Raw genomic sequence first — 15,403 nt, forward strand, 5'->3', positions numbered from 1 at the left:
TAAAGTGTACATTGCACAAGCTGCAGTCCATTTGGCAATATTTGCAATATGTAACAATATCCCCCCAGTGCACTTACACTGCCACCAGCACATACACAAAAAAAACCCCAAAACAAAAACAACAGTAGGTGCAGGTCTATCTATTTTTGATTGAGATGGGTCACTAATGCCACGTTTGGAAGGTGAAACTCATCTGTTAAGTTTATAATAATGTAATATAATTTAGCCATTGGTGTGATTTGGCAGCTGTATTTGTACGGCAGCCTCAGGAGAGGTGTGTTAGCATTTAGTGCCATTATCTTTACTTGCCCAGCAGCTGTAAACAACTGAGCGGCTTGTGAACATTAGCTGGCATTTTGGTTTAATAACTCTGGTGAAAGTAAAGCACATGGAGTCTAAGGAAGGCTTGTTTTGCCCTCCAGGGTTGAAGGTGGTGACCTCACTTAGAAACTAGTAAGTGATCGCTAATGTTTGTTTACATCAGTTACACAAGGATCTATTTTCAACTATGAACACTACATCCACAAAGTTCAGGACATCATGATGACCTGGAAACTCCCTGAATGCAGTATACAGTACATTTCCTATTCTGATGCTTTCAACTTTTGCTGTCTAAATATGCTGTAAACCATCTACATGCTTATATTCTGTCAAGACAACACAGACAGACATAAACGCCTTGCACTCTTGAAACGATACTTAATATATTTGCTGGACCTTTGAAAAGCACTCTTATACGTGTATCGCAGCCTGCTGCTTTGACATGTTAAAAAGATGTCCACTTAAAAAGACTGTACACAGAAAATGTTCACTTTAAATGGAAATCTACATGTGTTTAATAAAATATTTCTTGTGTTCCTGATAAAAAGGCCAAATTCTAACCATCTGTGTGTTATGCTGTTGATCTCCATATTCATATGTTACTGTAATGTGATCAGAAAAAATGGCCTCTATCATAAATAAGGGCTGGGCAAAACAAAACACAGCATAACAGCCACAGTAAGACAAACAAAACAAACCAAAAAAGGCTATTCACTTTTCCCCAAATCATAAACACCAAAGCAGATAACAGAGTTTGGCAATAAAAGCACTGCTATTTACACTGAAAAAGAAAAATACGAATACTGTAACGACAGCATATTTAAGGAGCAATTCCTGATTTCTCTGTTTAAAAATATCCAGGAAAACAGCATAAATTCAACTAAACTAAAATCCTAATTAGTTATATTCCTGCATAGACTGTGTCACTGTTAAACAAAAGACAAACAAACAAACTGGAACTCTGCTGATTAAGTATGAAAAAGCTGAAACGTAAGGCATTCAAACTTGGCTCTTCTTGTGAGGCGGAGTGCATGCAGTTATTCTTAAGGCATTAGGGTGGGAAATCAGAGAAGAGCAAGCAAACTAAATAGCTCTGGTTCACAAGTCTTTCTAAACACAGAGAAAATTTACACAAGGTTTATGTAGCGGCCGATTGATCACAGGATATCACATGGCCTTTTTGGGCTTAAAAATGCACACCCTGATGTTTGTGAAGTGGCCAGGCGGTCTGCTTAGCACGAGCCCTGCTCTATGGTGGGTAAGCACTGATGTTAGTGGGATAAATGCCTGTAAATAACTGGAGAAGACAGTTAAAGTGATAAGGACCTCAGTGGTGTCATGGTCTGACAGAGGAACATCATTCATGAAGACCAGTAACTACTACTAAACTAAATTTTGACAACTCATTACCGCAAAATATAAAAAACACAAGGTCAGCCAGGAAAACTGAAGCAAAAAAGAAAGAAAATCAAACTGTTTCTGTGTCAGTAGTGACGTAGTGAATAACAAGAACCAGACTGGTCAAAGCCAACTAAGCTCCAGGACATCTGCATGGAAATGACATTCACTGGTTTCATTCATTTGCCAGCTGCTACATTAACTCGTTTGTGTTAGCCAATCAACCAACAAAACTTCACTTCACAAGTTAAAATCCCAAGCAAGCTAACTGTAGTAAAGCTAAATAAAACTCCCACAAGTAACCAAGAGATCAGCTGCTTGTAATGATGGAAAAACTGGTAAACTCCCTGTTCTCCTTCTAGTTTGTGGGGGACACCAGAGTATCCACAGGCACTCTGGTGCCACAGGTATCGGCTTTATAAAGTTACTGTGGCAGCTAATGCTATTAACCTTAATACGGATGGCTGTAGTTGTGCCATTTTCTTTTGCCGTAAGCATTCTGCAGGTCTTTTTTTAAGGTAATGATTTTTATTTATTAATTTACATATAACAAGCATATAAAATCATACTGAGTTTCTACTATAATGCACGTGCCTCTTTGTGCAGGTTGTTGTTCGTGTGCCAGCTGCGTTTAAGATAGACAGCCAGTTAGCGGCAGATGTGACACACACTGAAATCAACAACCATAAACCATCTAGCTTTAATTCTACCTCCCCTCAGCAAACAAAGACAACTGTGCAACTGTTTAAAATAAACGGACGGACAGCAAACTGAGCACTGATTGGTTGTCATTATATAACTTTTTTAAACTCTTCAAAAGATTAACATAAAGAAGCAGCATTTGTAATAACAATGATATTTAGAAAACCCTTCAGAATACCTTCCTTTTACCAGATGCATGATTTGATCTGCTCAAATAAGTATGTCTTTGTTCAAAGGTTGTGTTTTGCATAAAGCTGGAATTTTGGCACAAGTATTGAGGTTTTAAAGAGAAAGGCCTTTGGTGCATGTGGAAAAAACCAAAACAGAGTGTTCATAGTTTAAAGAATGGGGTCTGGCTTACCTGAACAAGATGAAGCCAATGGACTCAACAGCAGCCCGTCTGACATCATCATTCACATCACTCACCTTAACAGACAAAAGAAAGGCAGTCAATTAAACGGGACTTGATTTAATCTTAAAAATGCACATCCCCTACTACTCAGAGTAAAAGAAATATGCTCTACTATTAAGCTGTCTAATAAATTCAGTTAGCACCAAGTGCCACCTGCAGGACAAAAGTGGTTCACACCTCTGCAGTGATTTCTGTTAGCAAAGAGTTTTGCAAGATCATCCCTGAAAGAATACAGTGCTTTAAATAACTGGCACTAGTTTAATAACAGCAGCTACTAAAGCTTTGAAAACAAAAAGACAGATTAAGGGAGAAAATAAACAATCATACTTTTGACAATATTATGACTAGCAGCTATTATGAGGCCGGCCATTAGTGGATCTTCCATCCGCTTCAGTGCCATCATTATAAACCTGCACTCCCTTCAGTGACAGTGTTGTAAAGAAGGAAAAAAGGAAGCACTCACAGCGACATGTAGCAGGCGTCGGATGGCCTTGTTGTTCCCAGAGCCACAGTATGCCATTGCCACAGTGTACATACCAGAGCGCCGCAGGATGGGGTCCTACCGTAGACAGTGAAAGAAAGCAGAGCTTTAAGACTGTGTCTGGATACACAACTAAGATCAACATAATTTGAGTAATTTTCCACATCTAGATCTTGGCACAAAGTACAGAGGAAGAGTCTCACATGTGATGGGAAATACACACAACCTGAGGTTCAGTAAGTGCAGACGGGATTTGATACATCAAATATCGGCACAGTGAATTGTGAGCTTTACGGAGAGTAGTGACCTTTATGAAACAGACTGAGATTCTTTCCATTAAAGAATCAAACTTCTATTATTTTCTAGATATTGGTAAGTTGACCCTATGACAAAGACAATTGTCACTTTTTTTTGACAGAAGTTTCAACCTGATGGTGTACATAATTTGATTTTTGAGTGTTTTTTAGTCATACCTTGTCTCTACAGAGGCTTTCAATGAGGGCATCAGCCTCCTCCATACGTCCATACATGACCATGGCAATTCCTACTGCCAGGCCACGCAAGATCTTCTCGTGCTGCGTCTCCTGAGCGTAGCCCACCATGTCCTCGATCGCCTGAGCCGACTTGGAGCCCAGCATGACGAGACCAAGAGCCAACCCCGCAGCTTCACCTGGGAGGTCGCAGAAGCAGAAAAAATAAACAATAAACATGTGGAAGAGCATTCAGCTCTAACTTTATTGCACACACAGCTAGGCCTCTGAGAAAGGGGGTGACAAAGTGGGGGAAATTCCACAGGTGTGAAGCCTTTTGTTCTGTGTTTCTGAGGATGGGGGAAGAGACAAGGGGCAATCACGGTAAGAAGAGATAAGGTTATAAAAAATCCCCCACATTCTGGAGAGGGTTAACAGCTGTGAAAGTACTTTTGTCTGACTGTATTTAAACCAGGGCTGTGCTGTTCATCGGTAGAGAGACTGCTGCCAGTGCCCCATGATGGCGGCTCTCTCCAAGCATGCTTGTGTTTATTATTAAAAGTTGTTGGCCTACTGCTCACTGTGTCTGTAGGCTTTGTTAATTAAAATTCCATAACACATCACACAGGATTAAAAACAAACAAACAAAAAACCCTGCTTTTTTTTTGGGTCCACATACAATTAAAAAACATAACAAAACACATATTTAAAACGTCTGAAAGTTCTACTCTAATAAGGGATGTAGCAGAGATGCTCAAAACAAACAAAAATAAAAAACCAAATCATTCTTTGTCATATTTGTAGAAACATTATTATTAGTAAGCAGAACAGTAAGAAGCAAACTGGAAAGCCCCCCATTAAAATTCAAAAAGCCCCTTCACTGACAGGGCCTACGTACCAGTGACAGCATCATCCTGATAGAGGTTCGACTTGAGCAGATCGTAGACATCCTGCCTAGCCGTGCCCAATGCAGCCAAGCCCAGGCCAAGAGCACCGCCATGACGGACAATCTGTGACCGTGGAACAGAAAGCACACCATCAGTGAGAGCATAAAACTGACACAGAGACTTAAACTAGCCCCTGCTCTCTAAAAAGCTTTAGCTGGGGCACAAGCGTAACATTTATCTGACAACCAAGCATGAAACCAAACCTAAAAACTAACATCATTGCTGGCGTTCTTGAGTTGACTGAGCAGGTAGTCAATGATGTCCCCGCCATGGTTGGCATGAATGAGGCCCAGGGCATACAGCCCGCCTCCTTCCTGGTAGGCAGAGCCAGGGGAGGTATCTTTGGGCAAGTAGGTGGCCATCAACTGGAGCGCCTCTTTTTCATGACCCTGAAAGAAAGCATTTCAACATTTTGAACATTAGAAACACTTTTATCTTTGTCTAAAACATTCTGAGCAGGCGGTAAGACTAGAAAAGCATAACATTAGAACAAAATCCTTTCTGGTTTTCTTAGTATTACCATCATTGTGCCAGAACTCTACCTTGTGGATGACACCCAGACTTGCTGTCGCTGTGAATTTTGCCCAGTTTGTTGCTCTTGCCAGCCATTCTAAGTTTTCTCTACAAGAACAAAAAACACTTGGGTTATAGTCACTCGAAAACAACACGTTTATCAATATCCCTCTGTAATCTTTTCAGTGTTTTATCATCCTCCCAGCACAGTTACCTGAGGAACTGGTCACTTGTGGTTCCTGTGTGCATGAAGGAGTTGGCTATAACCGTAGCTGTGTGGCACACTGAATTTCGAACCGCGTCCTGGAGTAAAAGGAGGCACAAAAATCAGGGAATTTCAGGAAGTGGTCGCTACGGCACATTAAGTGACCTCAAGCAAAATGCAGTTCATCTGGTTGTAAACAATCTTCTTCAAAACTACACATTACACTGGCAGCGAACGTTACCTTTGTGTTTTTCAGAATCATTAGATCTGTATTGTTATTTCGGATTAAGAATTGTAGGTGAAGCTCAATGGCCATCTCCCCACTCAGGATCTTGATCATCTTTGCATTCTGGTCTTTGGACTCATCTTTCTGTAAAAAGACAGAAGGACAATGTGACAGGATATATTAAAGGCAAGAAATCAGAGTGTATTTATTTACCCCCCCCCCCCCCCCCAAAAAAAAAAAACAAACAAACTACTGTCCAATTGATTTTCTTCTTTCTACTTTCAACTTTAACTTAAAGTTTTATATTCATTCCTTCCTCCCAGCATTCACTAACACTATCAAGACTGCAGCTAAAGGCCACAATGAGTTAGTATTAATATTTAGTAAGGTAGTACTAATGATGCGCAATCTGCATTTTTTCTTTGAACTTTTCTTCTCGACTTTGAATGCATAACTAGACTACACTGCTATATATATACTTGGCAAACACGATTCTGATTTTGACTCTAATAAACTCCTTTTAACTCGCAGTATATTTTAGAATTCCTCATCATGTTTCAGGATTACTTTTTGTTATTCCTGTGAGAACCGTGTGGCTCTAGACTTTCCCAGATGATGCCAACACAACCAGTTTTATGTGCATGTATACAAACTGCTTAGCGTGACTGTTAGCCTTGATCACATGACTAAGCTGTACTGATTATGGTGAACATGCTTTGTTGTGCAGGCTCCAGTTATTAAAGATATACTGCAGTTAAAACCCCCAAAAATCCAAACTGCTAACCGTTTCTGCAGGCTTTCCAGCAGGTGAGCTGCCAGCTTTGTCATCGGTCTCCATTGCATCACTATAAAACATACAAGAGACAACAAGTTTCAGTCTGTAAGATGTGTGTGTGTTAGACTCAATTCAAACTCAATCTTTTGTATTTCTTTACTTTAGTTTGGTTCGTTTCAGAAGGTTTAAGATGCCCACCAGAAACTTAGTGGGCTTTATTCTCACTGACAAAGGGTCAAAAGATTTTTCCACTATACAGCATTTTAAAAGAACTCTTCAGCAGAGAAATGCCTTAAATCAGAGCCACTATCTCTGAAAAGACCTATAAACATGAACCAAGACAAAGTGCTTCAGAATTAGTCACTCTTTGTCCCTGCCTACCTCTCTTTGTCTGGCGTGGGCACAGTGCCTGTATTTGTGGAACCAGGGACTGCAGGAATAGGTGTCCCAACGGTACGCAGGTTCTGAATGACAGAGGACAGAAACTGCTGGCTGGCACTCTCATAGAGGTCAAAACAGATCTGATAGGCCATTAGCAGGTTGTCCTCCTTCACCAGCTTCTCCAGGATATCACTCACAGCCTGCGGGTCATCCAGGAATATCAGGCACTGGAGTGGGGAGAGAGAGAGATAAGTGGAGAGGGATGTTAGTTTGAAATAGTTTTGGAAAATCTATTAAATTAAAGCTGTACATGTGATCAACATATAGCAGTACTATTAACTATTTTAAAAATCACACAAATAACTCTCAGCATGACTCAGGGCAGATGTTGGTTTGGTTGACTGATCGTTAGAGATTCTTATCTAACAAAAAATACCTGCTATAATGCGTGCCTGAAAGTGAACTCTTTGGAATGAAGATTGTGATTACATATAAATTTTGATCTTATCATTTGGAGTTTTCATTTTTCATAACGTCATTTTAGTGGCTTTCAGCAGCCTTCTTCATGTTTAAGAACTTCGAGAGTCGCACTGTCTTAAATTCCCTCCGTATGTTTTCGTGCCTGAAAGCCTTTTATTTCTTTTCTGTGTTTGTGTATGCTGTCACAATCAACAAATCAATGGATAAAACATTGGATGGGGGAAAAAAAAAAAAAAAAAAAGAAAAGAAGTGAAAGCACGATCACCCGCGCCAGTTTCCTTGGCTCAGGTGTTTGAACAATCCATTTGTTACCTGACAGACATTGATGAAATCGGGTTTTTCCAGGTTCATGTAGAGTTTGACCAGCACCCTCAGCACGTCGTTACGGAACTTCTTGTTCTGCATCAGGGACATGCACACCTTCAAGCTGTAGGCAAGGAGGCCACTCACATCATTCTGGAAGGGAAGTGAAAAGAAAAAAATTCTTAAGATGAAACGTTAATAACCTTGAACAATCAACAGCAGCAACCAAAGTGTAAATCTTATTAAAACTTGTTATAAAGATCCAAAATAATCTCAAGTTAGCAGAAAACTGCACTGACTGATTCTAAGATGGTTTTCTCAAACATGTCCAGACGTCTTGTTTCCAGGGCGATGCCAATGGCCTGTTTATACTTGTGATCGTCAAGGCAACGCAGGAACATCTTGTTGACAATGCCCTCGAGACGGGGGTCTATGGTTTTCTTCTCTTCGCCCTCTGGCAGCTCGGTATTCTCCACCCGCAGCTTGGTGTAATGGTCGATGCATTTGGCTGCATCCACAAAAATAACAAGTTATGTAGGTAAATATATTTATTTCATACATACTTTTCATTAGAAAGCAACGGAGGATAAACCTTAAGTCCAACATTACATCTTTATTTTACTTTGCACTGGTAAGAAGAGAAGAAGTCCCCCCCCCCCCCCACTCACCAATGATGGTCTCCACATATTCTGAGTCATCTGTGACACTGAAAAGATCTCCTGCACCAAGAGCATAATTTAGAGACTCTTCAAAGGCTCCAAGATGGTAGAAAACCTTGGAGGCCACCAAGGCTGCAAATTCTCTACTCCGGAAAGACTCATCCTCATATAGGACTTCACTGTGAGGAGACAACAACTAGTTACATAAAACAAAACTGTCAGGAGCCATTTTTCTAATCACCATTGAGTAAATTGTAGATCAGATCAGAGATGATCAAAATCATTCAGTTTTGCATTTGTTACTGAACTATGAGGGAGCTTTGAGGGAGAGTAAATACTGTTGTCAGTGTCTCAACATTTACAGGGAAAGTCAGTTAAATCTTTAACCCTACAACAGACATAGAAATAAACAATGAGCTTAAGTTCCTGCTGACTTATGTTACAGTACTGTAATAACTATAATATAAGCTCTTCGCTACTTACATCTTATCCACGGATCCTGAAATCTCAGCCCAAAAGTCATTCACAATGGCATCTAGCTTGTGCAGAGCAAACTCCTGCAAGAAAAACAGACGTGTTGTTTAAATATTCATCTTTGTATTCACTTTTATGTAATACTGCATACACCAAATGAGTTTACATTTATGTCACGTAGAAAAATAAAACACTGACCAAAACTTGATGGGCCACACTGACAATTCACAAAAGTCAAGAGACTTTATCTCTGCAACTGTATCTCTTGTGGTGAGATAACAAGACATGAAAATCTCCCGTTACCCGAATATTCAATTGACTACCCTACAACCAACTCTTACCTTAAGCTGGGGCTCATCCTCATCAAGGAGAGAAATAATTCCAGCTAGAAAACAAAAGAAATTATTAAATGGATGTTTACTTCATAAAATCCAAATGCTTTTCTTTTGATCCAACGGTCATTTCAAATACTAAATACATTTGCAAATCAAAGACAATACATTCTAAGAATACATTACATTACAATACGGTCTGAGGAGATACAGAAGCTTATTGAGGATCAAATATAATGTTAGCCCAAAATCTGGCAATTTGAAGATTGTTTATAGCAATACTAAGATGACAGCAGCATTTAGGATGTATTCAAACACATAACGTCATCGGAAATTACGTCTCAGATGAAACCAAAAATGAACATGTTTATCTATAAAGATCCATGCTGTTGCCATTACTGTAATTTATTTCCGCTTCCTCCATTTAAACAGCCTTGCAGTGATTAAAACCATTTCTGAAGCACGGGAAATCCACAATGAAATGTGTTTCTCCTTACTATAACTACTTTAGTAATTTTATATGTGATCAACGGTCTATGGTGGGCTGCCAAGTATTAGCCGTGTGACTCAGCTAAATCAATGGCAACGGCTAACAAAATAAAGCTACCTTTAACTACTTACCGGCAGATGTTATCATGATTGGCTCTTCGGTCCCTCCTCGGCCCCGCGTATCCTAGTTTGACGGCGAAATTTCGTGTGATTTGGGGGAAGTTAAAGAAAAGATTTGCAATATTTGGATATGTTTAACCACCGAGCTGAACGCAGCCGCTGCTAACTTCTTTTTGTTCAACACCGCAAGTCCCTGTCTGAAGGACCCTCGGGTTGGCCAGCTGTTACTATGCCTGATTAAAAACGTAAAAAAATGTATACAATTCACGCAGGATTCATCAGTTGGACCAACATATTCCAGTTTTATAACTAATTAACATAAAGATAACGTAAATATTATTTGAAAAAATGTGGGGAATTTGTAAATGTAGTTGAATGTATCCGATTTTTACACTGGCACCTCAAATGGCGACCTGCCAGCCCAGCAGCTCTTCTACTAGTGATGGGATTTCCGACTCTTTTTAGAGAACCGGCTCTTTCGGCTCGACTCACTAAAAAGAACCGGAACTTTCGGCTCCCAACCGACTCTTCAGGTTGTTTTGTTGCTTTAATTAATTTATTATTAACCATAATATAAAATTATGCACAAAAGGAATTACTAATGTTAAAAAAAAGTGGTTTTATTTATATATGTTTATATATAAATATATGCGGTGGCCCCTAGAGACAAAGCACATACAAACTCCAAAAAGCACGTACAAATTCCAAAGCACGTACAAACTCCATAGCACGTACAAACTCCAAAGCACGTACAAACTCCAAAACACATTTCTAGCGTTAACTGAACTTCCAAAACAGAGCTACCTAGATCACTTAAATTACACAATTGAAAGCATATGTGTATGGTTTGTGTATTTATACACAAGCACTCATATATATTCAAATAATTAAAAAAAAAAGTTCATTTACCTGTTACTACCACACACCAAATCTGGTCGTTGGTACTTCCTGGCTTGTGTAGCCACTAGGTAACAAAAGCTCAACACTGCGCCTAGCATTCTGCAGCATTTCTGTTGTCTTTTGTACGTGTTTTGGAGTTTGTATGTGCTTCAGGGTTTGTACGTGTTTGGGAGTTTGTACGTGCTTTGTCTCTAGGGGCCTATGTAAATATACTTTTATTTATTCACTCCACATAAAATGTAATAAATAAGTCATATAATACAAAAACCAACTACTCACATTTCAACTTTTAACTATTTAGATTTTCAGCTTTTTCCTTTTAAACAATTTTAAAGTGAAACAACACAAAACACTGCAAACCACAACACAATTAAATATAAATTAAAACATGAAAACAAAAAGAAGACACACATTCTCTGTCTTATGGGCCTGCATGAATAAACTTTCTGAATCCTTTATCATCTGCAACTGCACAAGGCTCGTGTGCGGAGTGAAGCGGAGAAAAAGTGCGAGAGAGAGGGTGAGAGAAAGAAGAAAAAAAACCCCCCCATGGCTTCCAATAAGGAGTCGGCTCGCGTAGTTCACTTCAAAGAGTCGGCTCTAAGAGCCGTTTCGTTCGCGACCGACACATCACTATCTTCTACCTTTCTGTCAAGACAAGGCAGGTCGCTTACAAACAGTAAATTAGCACATCTGGCAATTAAATGAAGATCGTGGAAGCCAAGGGGCGGCGTGTTTTTCATGCAAAGTTGTATGACAATACAGCTTTCGATGACTACTCGTTGTCACCCAGGCAGTTTTTACTTTATTGAAAGAATAGGCAAGGAGTATGTGTTTTAAAACAAAGCTGAACACTCAGGCAAGTCCAATGATGTTTATTTAAAGGGATGAATAAGTCAGTAGGCTACATAAATACAAGTGACATAAATCCCGTTACAAATATTGGTGGTCCTTACAGTTGTTTCTAAGACACAAAATCCTAATGAAAATGAAAAATAAATTCTTAAGTAAAGCACCCAGGGTCCCTGTGATCCAATTAATACGGTTTTCTGGAAAATTAGTGCAGTGCTTCTAGGCCAGAATGTGACCTGGATTCAGGTAAACTGTGTGAGATTTCACATTTTAAGGCTTTTATCATGTCAGTTGATTTTGTTCTTTAATTCCCTGTATTTGACATACACAAGTTCCCTGACAAACAGTGAGCCAGGAATCAAGTCCTGTATCATTTTACTTCAGATTAACAAAGTACAGTAGGTGATCACTGGGAAGATGCAAATATGCCTGGAATGAGTTCAGAAAATTCCAATTTTCTTTTTTTTTTTTTTTTAAAACGAGCATTAAACAAGAGTACTTATGCTGTAAGCGATCTAATTCTTTCTCAACACGTAACAAACTAATGCATGTTTCAAACCTGACAGTGTTTAGGTGGCTTTGACGTGACAAGAAGTATGCTGGCTCATAAGAAGTGGGTCCCTGAGCATCACAAAGAAAAATTGTAACACTGTAGCAAAGCACTGAGACCAGCTTCTCTTTTCACAGTCTAAAAAGCACACAGGTTACATTAGCCGTCTCCTCCAGATGGTTCTCCATTCAGAGTTGGTCCAGTAGACAAGGCACAGGTTTTCAGAGGGATGCCCTCTTCTGCACTTTCAGCGTCATCTGAAAAAAGACAACTTGTGAACTTGCAGTGAAAATAAGTGACTGCAGGACTGTTCAGGCATTTCTCTGCTGAAGTTACTTTGCAGCTACCTCTTTGCTCGCTGCTTGAACCTCGGTCTTCTCTTCTCCTGTGGCTGAACCAACGTTGCAATGGCCAGAAAACTGGGTTCCCTTCATCCCTAGTATTATCTGAAAGGCGATAATAAGCGTTTAACAATGTGGCAGCTTTTCTAAGGGGGCGACCGTTTTGTGAATGCTCCCATTGTTTCCTGGCCTTTGCAGCCACGCCTGGGAAGAAAAATGTGTGCAGTGTAGTCTTGTGAGTGTCATGAAGTGGCCTACACAAGAGTGAGCTCTCTCATTAAAGTACATTAAAGTATGTCCTGTATGGACTTGAATTGAAGTAGTGCTCATTGTTGAGCATACAACGATCATATTATGAGTAGTGGAGGCTTCAGTATAATAGTTAACATATTATATCTTGGACAAATTATGCTGTTTGCCTCTTGGTGATCTAATATGCTGTACATTGTACAATATTCCCATGCTGGCCTGGTTAAATGTGCCAGGGTTCAAACTCCATGTTTACAAGCATGTGTCCTGCTGACATGGGTGTGTGCGGTTGTTGCAGATGGTCACACTAAAACATGTTTGTTTGTTTTTGTTTTTTTTGTTTTTTTGTTTTTTTACACACTGCATGAAATAAATAACCTTTTCTGAGGTTTTGCTACAAGTGGAATGTGTGTACACCTGCTGCTTGAGATGAATGTATAACTCTGCAGACGTTTTTCTTGATGCTGAGCATTAGGGTGTCTGTCTTCGGGATGAAGCAGCCGACCCATATCGCCTCTGATGCATGGTTGTGGAACACCGAGCGGATCAGACGCTCCAGAAGCTGGACGCACCGGCGCGTCTCGGCGCTCTCGTCGGTTGTGCGGATTAATCCGATCAGAGCTGGCCGAGCGATTGTAGCGCGTTTCGTGCGTGCCTTTACATCCTTGAGGATCTCTTTTAAGCACACCTCGTTTGGAGCTCGGCCGATGAAAGTCTGTCTGAAGATGAATATGATGACAGGGGAGTCTATCGCTCGCTTCAGGCAGTGACTGTTCACCCTCCTCGTTGCTGTCCTCTGAGCATTGCTACTACCCGCTGGTCGTCTCTTTTTCTCTCTGTCCTCTCCCAATTCCAAGTCCTTGGGCCTCGCTATTAGATAATTTTCATTGCCCTTTCCAGTCTCCGCCTCGCTGGAAACGTGGTTTGTACTTGCTTTACCGCCATGATCGCTCGTCGGACTTGACTGGGGGCCACCATGACCGTTTGCCACCAGACTGCCGTTGTGAAACATGTCGCGTACGAACTCCTGCAATATTTTGGCGTCATCTCCGTCCAAATCTTTACTTCTGCAGACATCACTCACCAAATAAATCCTCTCGCTACCTCCAATTTTCGCTATAGCCTTCTGAAACTCCCTCTCCTCGTCCGGTAGCGTGTCCTTCAGTGACTCCTCGTCCGCCATCCTTGCGCAATTTAGGCTGCGCCGATCGGTTTTATTTACATGAATCGTCAATCCATTGGCGGAGGGTGAACCGGTGAAACTTGTTTACGGTCATCAGCGGGAAGGGGTGTGTGTGTGTGAGGAGGAGGGTGGGGGGGATCTACTCGCATTTGTATTGGCTGATCCTTTTAGTGGGCGTGGCTAACCGTCAATAACCAAACAACAGTGGCTTGATAACGAAGTTAATCTTTAATGGATAACTAGACAGAAATATATATTGGAAATACATTACTACCAATTATCCTAGAATATCATTTGACAGCAGTCAGAGGGGATAAAAGGGGAAAATAGTACAGTTTTTTTTTTAATTTTCTAAGAATTCCTTATAAGTATTTAAAGGTTGTGGGGTAAATGGTGGATATTTAAACCTCAGGGTGTAGACTTCACTTTCTTTATTCCCACTATTCACATGGAAAACAAAAGAAATGACAGAGAGCACAAAAGTTTATTTGTCTGACCCACTTTTGTTAAAACAGCCCATTTCTGGAAATATTTGACTTCATTATGAGATCAAAAAATGACTTTCACACTCAAACTCCTCTCTACTTCAACAAGCTCATGAGTACTTCAGACTAATCCCTTAATCCACCCACGCTTGTTCCTCAAATTAAAAGGTGCCGTCATCCTAAAATGCCATTGAGTTCATTAACTGAAATCCAAATGGAATAACTTCAGCTGCTGAGTTTGTGTGAGATTGTTTACTGATGGATAATAAACTATAAAGTTGGACCAAAATCAATGCAGAGGTTTCAGCCTTTGACCTTTAGACTAGCTGAACACTGATTAGGTGGGTGGTGCACTTGCTTCGTCATGTCTTTGCAGTGTAACTGAACAGTACAGCTTTAAGTGTTTTTTTTTTAGTTAAAACCTGTTAACCTAAATACACACAATACTGTTACTTTTTATGCTTACAGCACAACCACCAACATTTCTCTCCCAGCAAATTCAAGGCGTACATTTCAACACTTTGGACAGTTCCCACACTACTTTTGTTGTGCATGCTGGAGTCAGCCTACTGACCTTTTCAAACCATAAAAGGAGAGACTCGGGGTCAGGAAGCCCACTTTGACCAGAGAGAGAGACACAGAGACACAGGTGAACTGCGATAACATGAAGTCCAAAGCAAAATTCAAAACAAGAAATGGCACTGTTATCACCCTTGAAAAACTTTTTACATATTGTTGAAAGAAGCCTCATTTCCAGATAAAGTTCTGTGCAGAAGTCTCGAGCCATCCGTCATCAGCCTTTCTAAATTTCTAAAATGGCAGTGATAACACAGTTTGATTAGTCTGAGGAAACTGGAAAGGCGAAGGACCGAAGAAGACGCTGAACATCTAAAAATATCTACAACAGATTAAAGCATTTGAAAGTCATGCCAATGAGAAATAAGAAAAAAACAAATGCCAAATTGCACAAGAACTGCAGTGAAAATCAGTGGCAACATGCTTTACGGATGATGAATCCATATTTGAGAGTTTTTTTTGTTTTGTTTTGTTTGTCAAATCATCATCAGTATGCATGGAGGAGGTCAGAGGACCAAGGGCACCAGTAAAATCCAGTGGAGGCTCTGTCATGGGGATCTTGTCAAAATAATGGAATTA

General features: G+C 40.2%; 2 protein-coding genes across 3 annotated transcripts in view; both read right to left on the reverse strand.

Moving 5' to 3' along the window:
* The window catches only part of psmd1 (proteasome 26S subunit, non-ATPase 1), a 36,396-nt gene extending 26,213 nt beyond the window's left edge, over positions 1-10,183 (reverse strand). Inside the window, exons 1-16 of the mRNA XM_084952508.1 lie at positions 9,701-10,183; positions 9,089-9,132; positions 8,757-8,830; positions 8,283-8,452; positions 7,914-8,122; positions 7,624-7,767; positions 6,832-7,058; positions 6,460-6,520; positions 5,691-5,819; positions 5,459-5,547; positions 5,274-5,352; positions 4,947-5,120; positions 4,683-4,794; positions 3,788-3,984; positions 3,297-3,392; positions 2,783-2,847 (exon numbers count right to left, since the gene is read on the reverse strand). Coding sequence (XP_084808634.1) covers positions 2,783-2,847; positions 3,297-3,392; positions 3,788-3,984; positions 4,683-4,794; positions 4,947-5,120; positions 5,274-5,352; positions 5,459-5,547; positions 5,691-5,819; positions 6,460-6,520; positions 6,832-7,058; positions 7,624-7,767; positions 7,914-8,122; positions 8,283-8,452; positions 8,757-8,830; positions 9,089-9,132; positions 9,701-9,716 — 1,886 coding nt within the window. The 5' untranslated portion in view covers positions 9,717-10,183. The remainder of the gene's footprint in view (positions 1-2,782; positions 2,848-3,296; positions 3,393-3,787; positions 3,985-4,682; positions 4,795-4,946; positions 5,121-5,273; positions 5,353-5,458; positions 5,548-5,690; positions 5,820-6,459; positions 6,521-6,831; positions 7,059-7,623; positions 7,768-7,913; positions 8,123-8,282; positions 8,453-8,756; positions 8,831-9,088; positions 9,133-9,700) is intronic.
* Positions 10,184-11,447: 1,264 nt separating this feature from the next.
* On the reverse strand, positions 11,448-13,884 carry LOC146372573 (uncharacterized). Of its 2 annotated transcripts, XM_084952513.1 has the most exons (3): positions 12,998-13,883; positions 12,338-12,436; positions 11,448-12,247 (listed from the first exon to the last, which is right to left on the reverse strand). In XM_084952513.1, the coding sequence occupies exons 1-3, from the start codon at positions 13,761-13,763 to the stop codon at positions 12,150-12,152; spliced, it is 963 nt and encodes a 320-aa protein (XP_084808639.1). In that variant the 5' UTR covers positions 13,764-13,883; the 3' UTR covers positions 11,448-12,149. The 2 variants fall into 2 exon arrangements, with proteins under 2 accessions (XP_084808639.1, XP_084808638.1); XM_084952512.1 differs by having other exon boundaries at positions 11,448-12,436; positions 12,998-13,884.
* Positions 13,885-15,403: the final 1,519 nt, after the last annotated feature.

This window comes from Perissodus microlepis, chromosome 15 (assembly GCF_051167445.1).
Source record: "Perissodus microlepis isolate ML-2025 ecotype Zambia chromosome 15, ASM5116744v1, whole genome shotgun sequence".
Lineage (NCBI taxonomy): Eukaryota > Metazoa > Chordata > Actinopteri > Cichliformes > Cichlidae > Perissodus > Perissodus microlepis.